Source organism: Parasteatoda tepidariorum, chromosome 3 (assembly GCF_043381705.1).
Source record: "Parasteatoda tepidariorum isolate YZ-2023 chromosome 3, CAS_Ptep_4.0, whole genome shotgun sequence".
Taxonomy (NCBI): Eukaryota; Metazoa; Arthropoda; class Arachnida; order Araneae; family Theridiidae; genus Parasteatoda; species Parasteatoda tepidariorum.
Genome location: NC_092206.1, coordinates 102,310,837 through 102,326,934, shown reverse-complemented (window position 1 = coordinate 102,326,934; position 16,098 = coordinate 102,310,837). Strand labels below are relative to the sequence as shown.

Here is a 16,098-nt window from a genome sequence, read left to right as displayed (position 1 = left end):
GATGAACGGACTACAGTTAGGAGCCCCAGAAGTAAAACTGGAATCAATATATTTTAATTGTTAATTTTTAGTTATAAGTAACTCAGTTAATTAAAAAAAGAAAAATGGCACAAGGTTATATATATTAATACAAGGCTAACTCGTATTAAGTAAATCTACATTCAAATAACAAAAGATTGATTACAATTTATAAAATAAAAATTCATCTTTAATGATTATCTATTTTTGATTATAATCCTCAAATAGTAAAGCAAAATAGAGAGGGGGGGAACTTAACCTTGCACTCACCGGGTGTAGCCCATCATTGCCTCTCCTCTCGTTCGCAGTGACTGCTGTTCAACTGACCCCTAAAGAGAAGGTAACCCCCAGTGTAAGAGGAATCCTCACAAAACACACTTACTCGCTCCCCTTTATGGATGTTTTGGGGCTCTTCGCTTTTCTTAAAATTATGGGACCTGCTGTCTATATCAATTTGTTAGGGTAAAAATGATAAATACGGTCCTTATTAATAATCACTGGCTATTATTACTTACCTCTTCTATTGCTTTTTATTAATAGTGATCGGTAATTATTAATAATATTCAATGAAGTTTGGTAAATGTGATTACATGGTTTATATATTATTATGACATGGCTGTGTCTCTTTGTATATGCTGTACGATTAAAGTGGTAAATCCGGTTATTAATACAGATTTTCAAAAATAATATTTACCTCTTCTTTTGGCCAGAGTAAGAAATAAAAACGCAAACTTGTATTGCATTCAATGTGAATTACAATACAGGAGGAAATTTTAAAATGCATTTGAAGACACTGATGAGTATGCTGAAACAGCTTATGGTTTAGTTATACTGGGAACAGCCTATACCAGGCAGTGGCACTTAACTTCAGAAAAAACATCAGTGTAAGGTATGCTGGGCAATGACTAACTTAAAAAAAGAAAAAAAAGTGCACGATATATTGGGCAAATGTATTCTGAGAAGTGGCACTTAATCTAACAAAAAAAAGTGTGGTGTATACTTTAATTTTTAATCACATAACTCTTCAAAATAAATAAATAAATAATAAATAAAAATACATAACTTCTTTGAATTGAAATATTAATTTTTTTAAACAAATTATTTACATTGGCAGGAAAAGCTACTGTGACATTTGGAATTACGAAGTGATTTATGACTTTTTACATTTGCAATGACTCTAGTTGCACTTGCTTCTATAATTGCAATACTGATATAGCCTGGTTGGTAGAGCACTGGTCCCATGTCCAAGAGTTCAAGGGTTTGATCCTAGACCGGCCGAAGATTCCCCGTGTAGTAAATCTTGACTGATGCACTTTAAATCTGTGGAGTCACAAAGTCCTCCATGTTCCCATAACAAATCAAACCTCTGGGGGTACTGATCCAGGAGTTTCCTAGTCTTCTGTATTGGATCAAAATTACAATGCTACAGAGTTGAACATTAGTAGTTGTAAACCCAAAATTGTGTTGGCTGTCAACGACAGTTATAAAACAAGAATAAAATTGCAATACTGAAATCCTTGACCACCTAAGTTTGAATCCTTACGAGAGCATTCTCTTAGACTTATTTCATTCACTGGAATTTCATTCGTTGAAATAAAAGCTTCCTTCTAATAAGTAAAATCATTCCTTGTGTACGGTTGTTTTAAAGTGCCATGTTTTGTACGAAATTTATAAAAGTTTTCATTTTTACCTTTTTTTTTGTTGTTTTGAGCATGTCTAAATAGCTGTTAAAATGTGATTTCATGACTTCTAAATCGTCATCCATTGTGTTGTTGCAAAATTTTTTAAAATAACTATCTTATTTTGTGATAAACAATATAAATGCCAATAAAAATGACAAGGAAGGAATCGGGAGCCGAAGTTCTTAAATAAACAATCAGCTTATTTTGTTATGCTGTTGTCAACACATAAAATAAGTGCAAAATAATTACATTTATTAAACTCATTGGTTATTATTAATAATAATTGGTGAATGTGATAAATTTGTGTAATAATCACTTTTGTCGACTTCCTTGGTTATTAAGTTATCAGTAATAACTAGGGCTGCAGGTTTGTCGCGTCGCGAATTTCCGCGAAATTGTCATCTTTTTTCCTAAAATTCGCAAATTTCTAATATGTCTTGACTTGCGCAAAAATGCCTTAAAATTTAATATTTTTTTTTCATTTTTTATTTATTATTTTTATTGAACAGAATTTTTTATTTTCCTGAACCTTAAATTGAACATGTAAAATTTATTAGGTATTTAGGGGAGGGAATCAATAGCAAAATGGCATGAAAATAGTTCAGAGATAAGAGATAATCACAATCTTGTCAACTAAGGTGGTCTTTCTACACTTAGGGATGGTAATTACCTTCCTGAAGTCTGTAAGAGTACAAAAGAAATTGGAATCACAAAAGAAGGAAAATGTTATAAATCAAATCTTTGATAGAAAAATTGTTATACATGCTATTGCACTGGGCAATGAAATTTCTACTGCCTTTCAACATATCCAGTTAATTTTTCCTAGGCGGCTTCTTGTGATTTCTTAAATATGGATCAGTTTCTTAGATGAAGGGGGGGACTAGTAGTTAGTAGGGACTTGTAACTAGTAGTTTGAATGTAGAATGTTTGAGTTTTCACAGCAATTACTTCTTACAAAGCAATGGTCAAAGAATTGCGCGTTGGTGAAGGAAAATTGATCGAGTTTTGGAAATCAAACACCGAACACTCCAAAATTGGCAAAAGTGGCAATTGGAAGTTTGTCGGGGCCTAAAAACAGCGTTGACGCAGAGAGATCGTTTCCTAAGTATAAAAATGTATTAAGTGATGAAAGATGATAGATAAATGAGAATAATCTGACAATGTACGATACTTTGTACCAAAATTCTGTTCATTTAAATAAAAATATTAATATTGCTTGAAATTCAAAGAAATACTTTTGTTGTGTGTTTTCAAGCTTTTTTTTTATTATTTGCGCAATTTCTGTCTTTTGCATCATTTATATAATAAATTTCTTTATGCTTAGAATGTGTGTAATTTTCATAATTTCCCGCGATTTTTCTGCAAATTTGGGGTCTTTTTTTCTCGCGACAAACTTGCAGCACTAGTAATAACCAATTAATAACATTGACCGTGACATATATATGTGTGTATGCATGTATATATATATAATTGTCAATAAATACTTCCATTGAACTCAGAATGAACAAAAATTGTCACTGAATAAAATGTTTAGTTTTAACGATTCTTTTCTGTACATACGAATCTGGCAGAATAATTGCTGCTAACTTTTGCTTTTTCTAAAATAACTGATTGTGGAGAGATTTTTTAGAAAAGTTAAAAATTTATTGCATAACAAATAAATTGATAGCGACGTATATTTCTTTTTACAAATAACTTTTTTTTTAATAATGTTCAATCATATATTTAGATTTTTTTAAATATTAATCTAGTTAATTTGTAAAACTTAATATCTAGTGTTATGAGTAAGAACTAAAAAAATTTAAAAAGTCTTATTTCAGATAAATTGTCTCAGTGGCACAGAGTCTCATTCTGCGTACGTAATCAGATGTCAATTACTCATGAACATTTTTAATTTCTGTTTTTAAAGTATTTGTGAAGCATGGTTGTATTGAATGCATGTAAATGTGTAATACAATGTATACCAGATATTACGTTTGTGTTTACAGGTATGTGTCCAAGGACTTACAGTATTCCAGGGATATCTTAAAGATACTGAGAAAACTGAAAGTACTGTCGACAAAGATGGCTGGTTGCATACTGGTGATATTGGAATGTGGCTCCCCGTAAGTGACCCGTCATATATACCATTTTCTTTGTTCTTTGAAATTCCATTTGTTTTCCCAGTCGCCTAATTTTCAATGTTTTGTTTGCATACTTTTAAATTGAAAATATAGTCTTGTTTTAAATTTATCGTCACTGATAAATTTATTAGGACAAAGGTAATACCTATCCACTGTTCCTACCTTTTATTTCAAGGTGAAGTGGCTGAAAATAAATTCTTGTGAATGAGTTGCGTCATGAAAAAAGCATCCTTTGAAGTTACGTAGAAATATTGTTAGAACAGTTTTGCATGTTATAAGGAAGAATGAAACTTAATGAAATACTAATCTAAAAACGAATGAAACATAAAATATTCAGACCTTTAAAACAAAAGTTACTGATATGATAGTTCTCCCACACCACACTTTCAGGAGAAAAGAAAAACATAAATTTATGTATCCTAATATATAAGTTGTATTGCTTGAACTATTATGATTCAAAAGTTTGTATTTTTTCCTTTTCTATATTTAGTTTCAAATGATATTATATTTAGTTAAATTTCTCAGCATGTCTAAAGTATGTAAGTTCTTGGAGGTATCCTATATAATATGTATTTTCGTAAAAACCAGTGAAATCTCTGGTTTATCGCAGTTTGAATAGGTTTTATGTTTCTTTTTTAGTTCCAAATCTATGTTAGAAATTTTGGAATGCATGATTAAAACACTTTAAATAAAAATGTTTAATGTCTGTATCTGTTTCTTTTAGAATGGAGCTTTAGCGATTGTTGATAGAAAAAAACATATCTTCAAATTACAGCAGGGAGAGTACGTTGCCCCTGAAAAAGTTGAAAATGTGTATTTACGTTCGTCCTACGTCTGTCAAGTTTTTGTTCATGGTGACAGCTTAAAGGTAATAACCCCTTCCTCTTTTTTTTCTGTAATTACTCAGGGTGTTATCTAATAATTAAAAATCAGTGATTTATATTGGAATCATTCTCCTAAATAAGAAAATTGTTGAAGAATGAAAACTGGTGCAGGAATTTCTCTTCAATGAACAGCATTATGGTTGAATAACAAAAGAAGAAAAATACAGTAAAAATAAGAGGATGTCTTTAGGTGACACGAAAATTCAGTTGTCTCAACAGATTTTGAGTATTAAGAACAATAAAGAGTTGCTGCCAGAGTATATTTGTACTTAGTTTCAAAGGAAACAGTCCTCAAGACTCCAAACATTTATTAGCGGAATCTTCAAGAAAATAAAGTTATTTCTTGAACTCAATTACAGCAAAACACAGGCTATGAAACACCTCACATGGTTCAATGAACACATTTTCAGATCAGAACATTATTACAGTCACTAACAGACTGCTCTATAAAAAAACATTTCTTTTTCTATAGGCTTGAAAGATGAAACCTTTCAACTCAATTCTAGATGCATTTTTACAAATTTGTAACAATGCCTTCCTCTTGATAACTGTACACTACTTGAATAGGAGACAAAAATAATACAGTACTTAACTACATAATAGAATTTGGCATTTCAAAAACATTTCACTGAAATTAGTAAACATACATGAACTTAAAACACCATGAAAGAATATCAAAATTTAAATCTCACTTTTAAGTCATCTCTTTTTGAAACACTCAATTTGTATTGATTCTATTGTAAATCTATGTTGTTTATGGAATTTTGCCTGGTTTTAAAATACTCAATATTTTTAATACGATATTACAATACAGAAAATTCAAATTTTTTAGCTCTTTAATTTTATTGATTTCACTATAAATCCAAGTGTCGTTTCGATTGTTTACTGAGCAGTTATACTTACAAATTTCTATGAAATTTTTAGAATCCCGATTTATTTAAATGATATTTTGACTCATTAGTTATGAATTGTGCACCTCATTTTTATCATTTTGATGTTTTTTTTTTTTTTTTTTTTTTTTTTTTTTTTTTTTTTTTTTTTTTTTTGCAGTTACTACATCATATTTTCACATAGTTTTGAAAATCTTAATATTTTAAATACAGGGTATCCGTGCACCTGGAAAGTCATGAATTTCGGTATTGAACAAAATTTGTCATGAAATGTCATGATTTTAACTTTTTTTAATGAAAAAAATCATGGAAAGTCATGGATTTAGGTCCCCGAAAAATTTTATTTTTAAAATGGAATCCCCCCCCCCCATCANTACCCATCCCCCAATTTCAAGGTGTACCAAATATCTGAATTTGTAACAAAATCTCCACTCAGAGTCATATTTTATTAAAATATAAAAAGTTTTTATCATGTTCTTTAAAAATTATGGTGTTCTTTCAAAAAATGAAAGAAAAAACATCATTTCTAGAGCAAAGTATCTTTTAAACTTCTGTGATTTCAGAATTATTTTTATTTTTTTTTCATTTTGTCAATTTAAAATTCTAGCTGAAGCAAGCCAGTCATTGGCAAATTTTTTTTATTCGGAAATGAGGACAGAAAAATCAGGAGTATTTCTTTCCTTTCTGGAACAGGAAAAGTATCTTTAGAATATAATTCTGCAGAAAAGAAAATATTTGCTCTGCTATTTTTTTTCCAGCTATTTTATTACTTCAACTCTTTCTTTACTCTGTTTTCTAAATTTAAAATCAATAAATATAAAGATGCAGAGTATAACAGTTTTGGTTATAACAAATCTCCCTCTTTTCCTGCATTCCTGAGGAGGAGTGTCACTCGACGGTCTTGGGAGGTCTTCTCTTCTCCTCTCTGTTGATTTATGGGCTCAATGCATGAATCACTAGAAGCTAGAAAAGGAAAAAATGTGTCCAAAGACCTCTTTTTTTTAAGAGAGGGGGAGATGAAGAGATGTCTGTTAATTTTGATTATTAAAAAGTGTGCGAGAAATCGACCCTTCCGGAAAAGGGACGTCTGGATATTGGATGTTACTCTGTATTCTGTTTTTGTCAGAGAAAATAGTAACTTCATTAAGCCATGAATTTGAAAATCTAAAATGTAGCAGATACCCTGTAAATACTATATTATTATGAATCAAACTTTAAATAACTAATTTATTGCTAATTCAGTATTGCTTTGGTTTCAGTCTTGTGTTGTGGGTGTTGTGGTGCCTGAAATGGAGATTTTGACTCAATGGTGTAAAGAGAAAGATATTGTAGGTGAATGGAGCAAGATTTGTCAAAATCAGGTAATGTTCTATTTTATTTCTCTTGTTTTGCTTCTTTAAATTTTATGTAAGTAATGACTCATATGAACTATGTGACATACTTTACTGCAGTATTAAAAAGAATAGACCAGAAAGATAAGAGGATGTAGACAAAAAAAATTTGACATGTAGAATTTTTCAAATATTGAGATGAACATAATGGAAATAAAATATAGTGAATTTACATTAAACTAACTCATAAAATCAAATACATGAGCAGTGGTAACAAATAAACAATGAAAGCAACAAAATAGGATTCACTGATGTATTTATATAATCACATAGTTTCTTAAATATTGATGCCACCATAAATAATATTAAAATATACACCAGGCTATTTACTTAAAACTTTAAAAAAGTAAGTTATTAACTGACAGAAATTGTATCGTTGATGTGTCTGAAAAATATGATATGTCAGAAGTCGTTTACAATTTGATATTATAGATAGTAAAAATAAAAATCCTTTTTTTTTTTTTTAAAAGATTGTAGTTATTTTAATTTGCTTTTATTGCAGGTAGTGAAAGAATTTCTTTTAAAAGATATGACACAATTAGGAAAAGAATATGGTCTCAAGTCCTTTGAACAGGTGAGATTCTTGCGACATTTTTTAAAAAATCATTTTGCTATTTCCAATTTTTTTTTCTTTAAATTTTTTGTTATATTTTGTTGAATGTTGAAAAATAAGTATACTGCTGAAAACTTCTTATCATACACTTTTAAAGTGTATTCCAATAAAACTCTATTTAATTATAAAAGTAGAGATGGGCAATTTCGCTGTCTCTTAATGTTGCTTGTCATTCTCTCATTTATTTTAGTTATGAATTTGGTCCATGAAGTTCCTATGCTCAATTTTGCTCAGTAAATTTTTGATATTATATTAATAGTTTTACTGACATGCATTTCTATAATAAGGTCAAGAAAACCGAGATGGGCTCAGTAGGCCTTGGCCCTCTATGGGCTGTTGTGCTACTGAGTTTAATTTAGTTTGTAAAACTTTAAATTACTAATGACATTGTATTATTCAGAGATGATTAGAAAAATTTTCAACTTTTTGATTTTCTTTCTTTTTGATCTATTTGTGATTCATTAATGCTTTTGTTAACAGTTTAAAAAAGTGGCTGTAATTTTATTATGTGCCATTAAAAGGAATTTTTCTCCCATGAATCAGCATTAAAACAAGAAATGTAGTTCATAAATTCTCTGTACATGAAATAGTCTTATTTTTTTTCAAATATATTCTTTTATTTTATCTGCTCTTTCTCTTCTTCATTTCCATCTCTGTAAGTAAAATTTTTAGATGTGTTTCTTTTTACTACAAGAAGATTCGGAAATAGTCATCTTGTATTTTATAAATCAGAAATTTTTATGTTTCGCAATTTTTTTATTTTAAAAAATAGCTTTTTTTAATGTTAAAAAAATATTTAGATGTTTTTCTTCTATTAAAAAAAAAAAAAGATACGGAAATACTCATCTTGTATACTTTTATCATATTTTATGAATCAGCAAGTCTACTATTCAAAATTTTTTTATTTTAAAAAATAGCTTTTTTAGTGTTAAAAAAATGATTCAACAAACTAATATTGCTATATTTTTGTTTGCTTTCTGCAATACAGATATCAGACCAGTGTTTTAGGTAATGCAATTATTATCAATTGGTATTTCAGGCGATTTTAAGTTAGTTAAAATTTCATTCCCGATATTCACACCAGTAGAATCTATGAAAACTGGCAGCGACAGTAAGGTTTACTAGACTTTCGTCTCAATTGAATTAACTTTATGAGAATAATAAAAATTATAACGTTAGGTTATAATTTAGAGTTACTGTCGGTATTACCATCCACAGAAATAGAAATAGAGTTACTTAATCTGTCATGTCTTCTTTCTTTGATGAAATTCTATGGACAAGCACCAATGTTTTTGTAACTTTAGGCGAATTTAGAGTCCAGAAACATTTTCTGCAGTAACTGGATTGGCAAATTATATTTGATTATGTATGCTTTAAATAAACATTTAGTCTTAATAACAGCTATATGATCATTATTTTTCGCAGAGAGATTGAGATTTGTATTATTTTCAGAGGATCAAAATTTGTTTCATTGTTGTACCAACATAAGCAACAATATCACTTCATTCACCATCTGCAATATGAAAATCTGATCTGCATGGAATACAAAACACAAAATCATTACCTTTTTTTGTATTCTACTAGTTTTTTGAATATCTTTTAAATCTTGATAGCAATAAGTTTTTTTGACATACTTAAAAGTACAAACTATCCAACGCACAGCTACGAATGAAAACAAAACTAACTTTCCGCTCAGTTGCCATTACATGTGGTTGCTCTTGTTTATCAATGAAGGTCAAAGGGGAAGAACAGTTTATGTCTATTCTTTGCAAAAATTACGATTTGATTGTATTTTGAGGATTACTGAGTTTTGACAAATCAATGCAGATGAAAATTCTGTTCCCCCGGAGAGTAACACAGCAAAACAAATTGTAAAGTGAAGTTGAACATCCAAAACAGTGTTGGCTGCCATTACAATTTTTTAATATAGAGAGACATTACTTTCAAACATTTACTGTATTTTTATTTGTAAACATGATTATAAAGTCTTGAAATGTACATTTAGTTAGTCTTAAAATATACATAACGTTATTTGAAAACATAGTATTATTCATAAAATTTATTATTTTTTAAATTAAATAACAACCCTATTTTTTTTAAATACCTAATTTAATTGTAAAAAAGAAAAGAGAGGAATGGTAGGTTTTTTAGTAAAAACAATGTGTAATAAGTGTAGCAATATATACAGCTTCCCGGGGTAGAACCAACACCTCCAAGAAAAGAGCAGGCCTCAGCACGGGCTACCATAAATATCCTTGAGTAGTCCAAACGTATGACATATTTCGTATTTATCAACCACTGCGCAGCTTAGTACACCGAGCGTAATGACATCTTTCTTATTTTTCATCTACTGTGCAGTTAACTTTGTCACATCGGACTACTAAATTGATCCGTGCTGAGGCCTTCCTACTTCTAGGAGGTGTTGGTAGAACGTGATAAATTCCAAATATATGAAAATAGTTTTTTAAATTACTGTATTTCTAAAATGAGGATTTAAAAGGAGGCATTGTTTGCTTGCTTACTGAATGATCTGAAATGCAATAGAAAACAGTGTTTTTCAGGTTAGCCATATGTCATCTGGAACTGTTTGATGGGATTATTTTAAAGTGATGAGAGTAAATACACTTTTTAGTAGCAAATTTTGCTTCTCTTCCATTTTTCTATAATGAAGATTTCAAATCATCACTTAATTTAGGGGTGCCTTTTTTTTATTTTTTATAAAAATTATTGTATATTGGTTCCAATTTGCACTTCTTCATTTTTTATGTAAAAAAAAGGGAGGGATCTTATTAGTTTTTGCCAGTTTCAAGAAGTTATAATTTTTTTTAATAAAAAAAGAGGCTGATGTATCTCAATGCATTGATACTATTATTTGGTTGTTTGTCAATAATGATCCATAAAAAGAATTTTTGAAATTTCGCCCTTTGAAAGCCTTTGAAATTTTTATATGTTTGTTTTCAGGTGAAAGATATTTATCTCCATCCAAGAGTTTTTACAATTGAAGATGGTCTCCTGACCCCCACCCTCAAAACCAAACGCCTCGAATGTCGTAAGCTGTTCAAGCACCAGATAGACGCCATGTACAGAAATCTCGCCTGAACACACTGTTCTCATCCCTCTTTGTTTTGAAAGTGGTAGTTAAATGAAATAAGTTCTGGCACGCCTTTAATCTATACTATTAGACCGGTTTATATTCTGTTGCATCATATTTATTCACTATGGGTATATATTTAGTATGTTTTAACAAATATAATTTGATTTACACATAGTGCTATAGAAAGATCTGAATCATCAATTTATGATTTTTTATGTGATATATATTTATAGAAAGCGGCATTTAAGCTTAATTAGGTTGTACTTATAATGAACAAAAATATTTTTATTGCAATGTTTACTGTGATTTGCAAAGAGAACAGTTTTGTTCATTTTGTTTTATTGACTTTTTTTTTCTGTTATTGTGTACAAATATTGGAAGGCCACATAACTTATTGGGCATTTAAAAGTTGGTTTTAAATTATTTAAAATTTTATTGAATTTTCACAGAGAAAAGGATTTTGTTAGAACCATTTTCAATGTGAGTGGACAATCTGCTGACTAAGATTTATTAAAGTGTCTTTCTTTTCTTATGTATGTGTAAAAAAAAAAATGAATTGTACTTTCAGTCTTTTATCATTCTGTAAAAACACTTTTAATGATCAAAGAATCATGAGTATTTAATTTTTTATAAATCAACATTCCATATTTATTATTATTTAAATGTTCTTTTTTCAGATGTAGGTATTAAATATATTTATGAGACTGAAAGCTTTAAATTCATAATTTTAGGTTTATTCTTGAGGAGAAATAACAGTTAATTGAATTCCCCCTTTCCTATTCCCATTGTTCATTTTAAATGGGTGAGGAATCTAGCTTATATCAGCAAGTTTATAGCTTCTATTCCTTTTTTATTATACTTAGACCTGATTAAGAGTATTACATTTTTCTTCCATGTTTTATAAATGAATATTATTGTTTCATAAATAAGCTGTTTCTGTCTTATTACTGACACAAGTGTTATGCTGCTGTTAAAATTTTTGATGAAATAATTCAAAATTATTTATTTGTAACAGAACTTATTAATTAGTAAATTGTTTGTGATTCAGCCTTTTCAATTCCGCAAGTAGGATTCCTTCTCTTGTCGCCAAATGAAATATTTAGTCAGGATTTGGTGATTGCAGCAAGGATCATAATTTGTAATAACATATTTAAGTTTCTTAAAATTTTTATTTATATTTTTGAATGCAAGTGAAAAAGGCATAGAGCATATTTTAAAATTTACTTATTTTAAATTTACGTAATTTGTTTTAGTCTTTCCTTATTGAGTGCTCTATAACAGTAAATCAATCAATCAAGGACAATCTTTCTATGATCCACAATATTTGGTTTGCATGCATTTTATTCTCTCTCATACTTTTAAGCACTGAAATAAAAATGTAAGAATGCACTTGTTAGTTTCAGAAAATAACTAAAACTAACTATATTGAGACTTATTTTCTCCTTTCTTGCTATCTCCTCCCACAATGGGATGTTGGGGAGAGGGGGAATTCCGAGCTTAAAAAGAAGAAAAAAATTGGAATACAAAATGAATATCTTCCTTGTTTATATGCAATGTGTGAGTTGAGGAAACACTGTATTCAAAATATTTAACAGGATGCTTATACGCTGTCGGAGGCGACTGTAAATAATATAGATGAGTTGCGTGACTGTAATCTTCCATTAGTAAGTTTCTGAGAAAGTTGATTGAGTCAAATGAAAAAAAAAATATTTTCAGGATGGCTGACTAAAGGGGGTGCACTTTTAGAATTGGAATGATTAGTAGTGTGTAGATTTTCTTGTTCCAAAGAAAGGAAAGCGTGCTTATAATTCCACTGTTATGTGGAAGAAAATAACATTTAGTCGTACTTAGGATATGTTTTTATTTTTCTTCACAAAAATTTTAGATGAACTTATTCTCTGAATCAATATTCCTTCAGATTTACATTCTAAAACATAATACTTAAAAAGTCTAAATTTATGTTTTAGTGAGTCTATTTTTGTAGAAATGTTTAATTTCGCATAGTGTAGTTGCTTTTTCTTTATCTCTATAAGGAAATGGAAATAATTATATAGAACATTTTTTAAAAGGGTTTAGGATGGATGAAATTTTATATTTCAAAAGGAATCATTTTTATGGAATTAAAATATATTAAATGTTTTCCTAAGCAAAATCTAAATATTATGAATAATTATTCTTCGCAAGTGGTGATTCAAACAGCTGTGGCGAAAAATTAGTCTGCCAGGTATTTCTCACTTTTGTATTTTATTGTACTTAGGATCCATGCTGGAAATATTTAGCTCAATCTTTTCTGTCTTCTCCATCGTTGAGAAGTGCTAATGCAAAAATATCCATGCATGGGTCTCATTCATTTCATGGAACATTGCATTTATGGAGTTTATTTTGTTTAATAATCCATCAGAATGAATTGTAGCTTAACATAACTTAATTATGATGAATAAGTTAACAACTAAAAAAGTAATTGCTTAAACATTTAAATTTCATTATTGTTAAAAAATATCACAAATTTAAAAAAAAATTATAACAAAATGGTGCAACATATCAATATTTCAAAATTTATTTAAACAGGAATCCTAAAAACAAGGCAGTTGCATTCGAAAACTGAATATCACTCTACAAAAGCTGTTGTAAAATGTCACCATCTCATATAAAATAACATTTTGCCTTCATATCAAATGTTCTATTTATTTAAAAATTCATTTTAATTTTAACAGCTTTAAAGTTCATTCTGATGAATGTTTTTTCTTTTTTGGTCATCATGTTGTTTCTGAATTTCTGCTGGAAGTGAATCGTTTTGACTTTGCATTTCTAATTGACACAGCTTCAATTGATTTTCTTTTTTGGAATAAAGGAAAAAACTTTAGTAGCGCCAAAGCTGTGACGAATCCCTCTTTTTTCGAACGTTTTCAGCAGTTCTCATTGCTCCAAATTCTATATATCTACTAAATCTGTATTTCATGAATTACCTTCACGTAGCTGTAGATTTATAATCAAAACGATTCACTTTCATGTTATGCTTTTCAAAAAATCATTTATTTATTATATTTTTAATTTTATTGTAATCAGAGGGACCTGCATCTGAATACTAGTCAGAAAATGTACATTTTAAGATAATTTAATCCATTTTGGTAAATATAAAAATATCAACTATTGTTAATGGGACACTACTTGCCTTTATATTTGTGAGTAGAAAAAATCTTTAAATTACCAAATGAAATTCCGTTTTCACGGAACCATAATATAATTTCTTTTTCCCCCCTCTTATTTCTAAACTAAAAAATTTTTTTAAAGGAAGGCTCAGCAGGCTTTGTTAAATGTCATTTTATTTTTGGCTAACTTCTAAAAAGATTTCTTGAACAATTTTGTAAGACATTACTAATTGAGTAGATTGTATAAATTTACTAAATTTAAGAATTTTTATCCTGGCATAGAATTTGGAAGGTATCAACAAAAAAAAAATTTAAATTACTTTCAATGCAGGTCCTTTTGTAAGAAGTTTATATTTAAATCTGATGAAAGGCTCTTTTATCATTCCAATTTAAAGCTTATTTTGATCTGATTTGTTTTATTTTATAAAGTTTTTTTTTTTTTTTACATTTTATATTTAAAATGAATTTTCTTTGGTGATAAGTTATTTTTAAGTGATATCTGTATATACTTTATAGTGTTCTTTCTCTATTCTGCTTTTATATTTTTGAAATGTGCCCTGTTCCAAATTGTTGTTTTAGACAAAAATTCTGATCAGGTAGTAAAGCGACATCACTGAATGGTGTCAATCCTACTCTTTGAAGAGATTACATTTCAAGCACACATAAATGAATATCTTTAAATTTGGCAAATTTCAATTTGTGAATTTTCCCTTCTAATGGCAACAATCCTTGCCTTAAGCATTCCCCCCTGTAGTTTCTATTTTGTGCTTTTTGTTTATTTATTTATTTATTTGTTCTTAGAATTAAACATAGTTGTGATAAGAAGAAATAAACTGTGATATATATAGGAACCTTTTAAGTTAACCATGTTTTCAGGCATTTAGTTATGGATCCTAGAAGAGCTTTTGTTTCATTTTGCGGTTTATGTGTTTTATTTCAATTTTCTTTCTTTGAATGAATGTAATACAAGTAAAATTCTACTTTTAACTTGCCACTTATGTAACATTTGACCAAAGACGTGAAGAACCAAATAAAATATACTCTATTAGAATATTTGTTCTTATGCTTTTCCTTGGCTTCATCGCCAATACATTTGAGAAGGAACAGATGCCAAGTTATTACCATATTCCATGTTCAATATAATATTTCTTCTTAATTATTTTCTTTTTAGCACATTATTAGTGTGTAAATAATTTTTTTTCTCTCAATTTTTCTTATTATATGGTACACTTTTCAAAATATAGAGCATTAAGGGTGCATAACCTGCGACAGTGTCTGGATATGAGGGGAAAAAAAGTATTTTTATTTTCCTTTATTTTGGAAAAATAAAATTATATCGTTAGTCTTAAATCACACATTTGAGTCATCACTTATTGACGAGCACATATTCTATTATAAATCTGTTTTTGTTTTTTTCCCGATCGTTTTTTCAGCTGTTATTGCAACAGAATTCCGGATGATTTTAAAAAAATTTTTTATATTTTTAATACGATATTACGATAGGCAAATTTCAGTTGTCATTTTTTGATTCGCTTTATTTTTACTATCCCTGTAACTTTTCGATAGTTTTTTCGGCAGTTTTAACTACAAATCTCCATGCGGTTTTTAATATCCCGATACGTTTTACACGTTATTATAACTCGTGTTTCAGAAATAGTGCTTTTAATGAATCATTTTTTGATGTTCTTTATATGTACTACTTTCATTGCAAATTCTAAGTTATTTTTCGGCAGACAATAAGTTCTGCAAATCTTGATATTTTTAATGTGATAATATTATGAATCTCGATGTTGAATCGCGCATTTAAATCATTAACGCGGTTTCTTAGCTCCGATTTTGTCGTAAATTTAAATAATTTTTTTCAAGGCATTTCTTCGCTTTTCAAAGTGATTTTGAAAAGCCTTTATTTTCACTATGATACGACAGGCGAGTTTCAGATAGCAAATTTAAATAATTACCTTTCATTTGTAAATATATTTTCTGGTAGAATAATAAATGTGATTAGAGATAAAAGTAAACTTATACATAATTATTCCAGGGATGAGATTTTTCCGCTTTTTAGCGGATTTCCACTATTTTCACTTTTATCTCTTAAATTTCAGCTTTTTTATCAAAAATTCAGATTTTCTAAAAATTTCATTTTTTTTTATAAGTATTCCGCTTTTTCAGAAAATTCACCGATTTTCAAAGAGAAACAGAAAATTCAAACTACATAGCTACCAATCCTTTCTCATTTTTACTTATTTTAGCTATT

General features: G+C 28.8%; 1 protein-coding gene across 1 annotated transcript in view; it reads left to right on the top strand.

Annotated features, from left to right (window-relative positions):
- LOC107440321 (long-chain-fatty-acid--CoA ligase 5) overlaps nucleotides 1–14,895 on the top strand; it is a 96,103-nt gene extending 81,208 nt beyond the window's left edge. Inside the window, exons 17-21 of the mRNA XM_071179299.1 lie at nucleotides 3,689–3,805; nucleotides 4,548–4,691; nucleotides 6,857–6,958; nucleotides 7,491–7,562; nucleotides 10,563–14,895. Coding sequence (XP_071035400.1) covers nucleotides 3,689–3,805; nucleotides 4,548–4,691; nucleotides 6,857–6,958; nucleotides 7,491–7,562; nucleotides 10,563–10,700 — 573 coding nt within the window. The 3' untranslated portion in view covers nucleotides 10,701–14,895. The remainder of the gene's footprint in view (nucleotides 1–3,688; nucleotides 3,806–4,547; nucleotides 4,692–6,856; nucleotides 6,959–7,490; nucleotides 7,563–10,562) is intronic.
- Nucleotides 14,896–16,098: the final 1,203 nt, after the last annotated feature.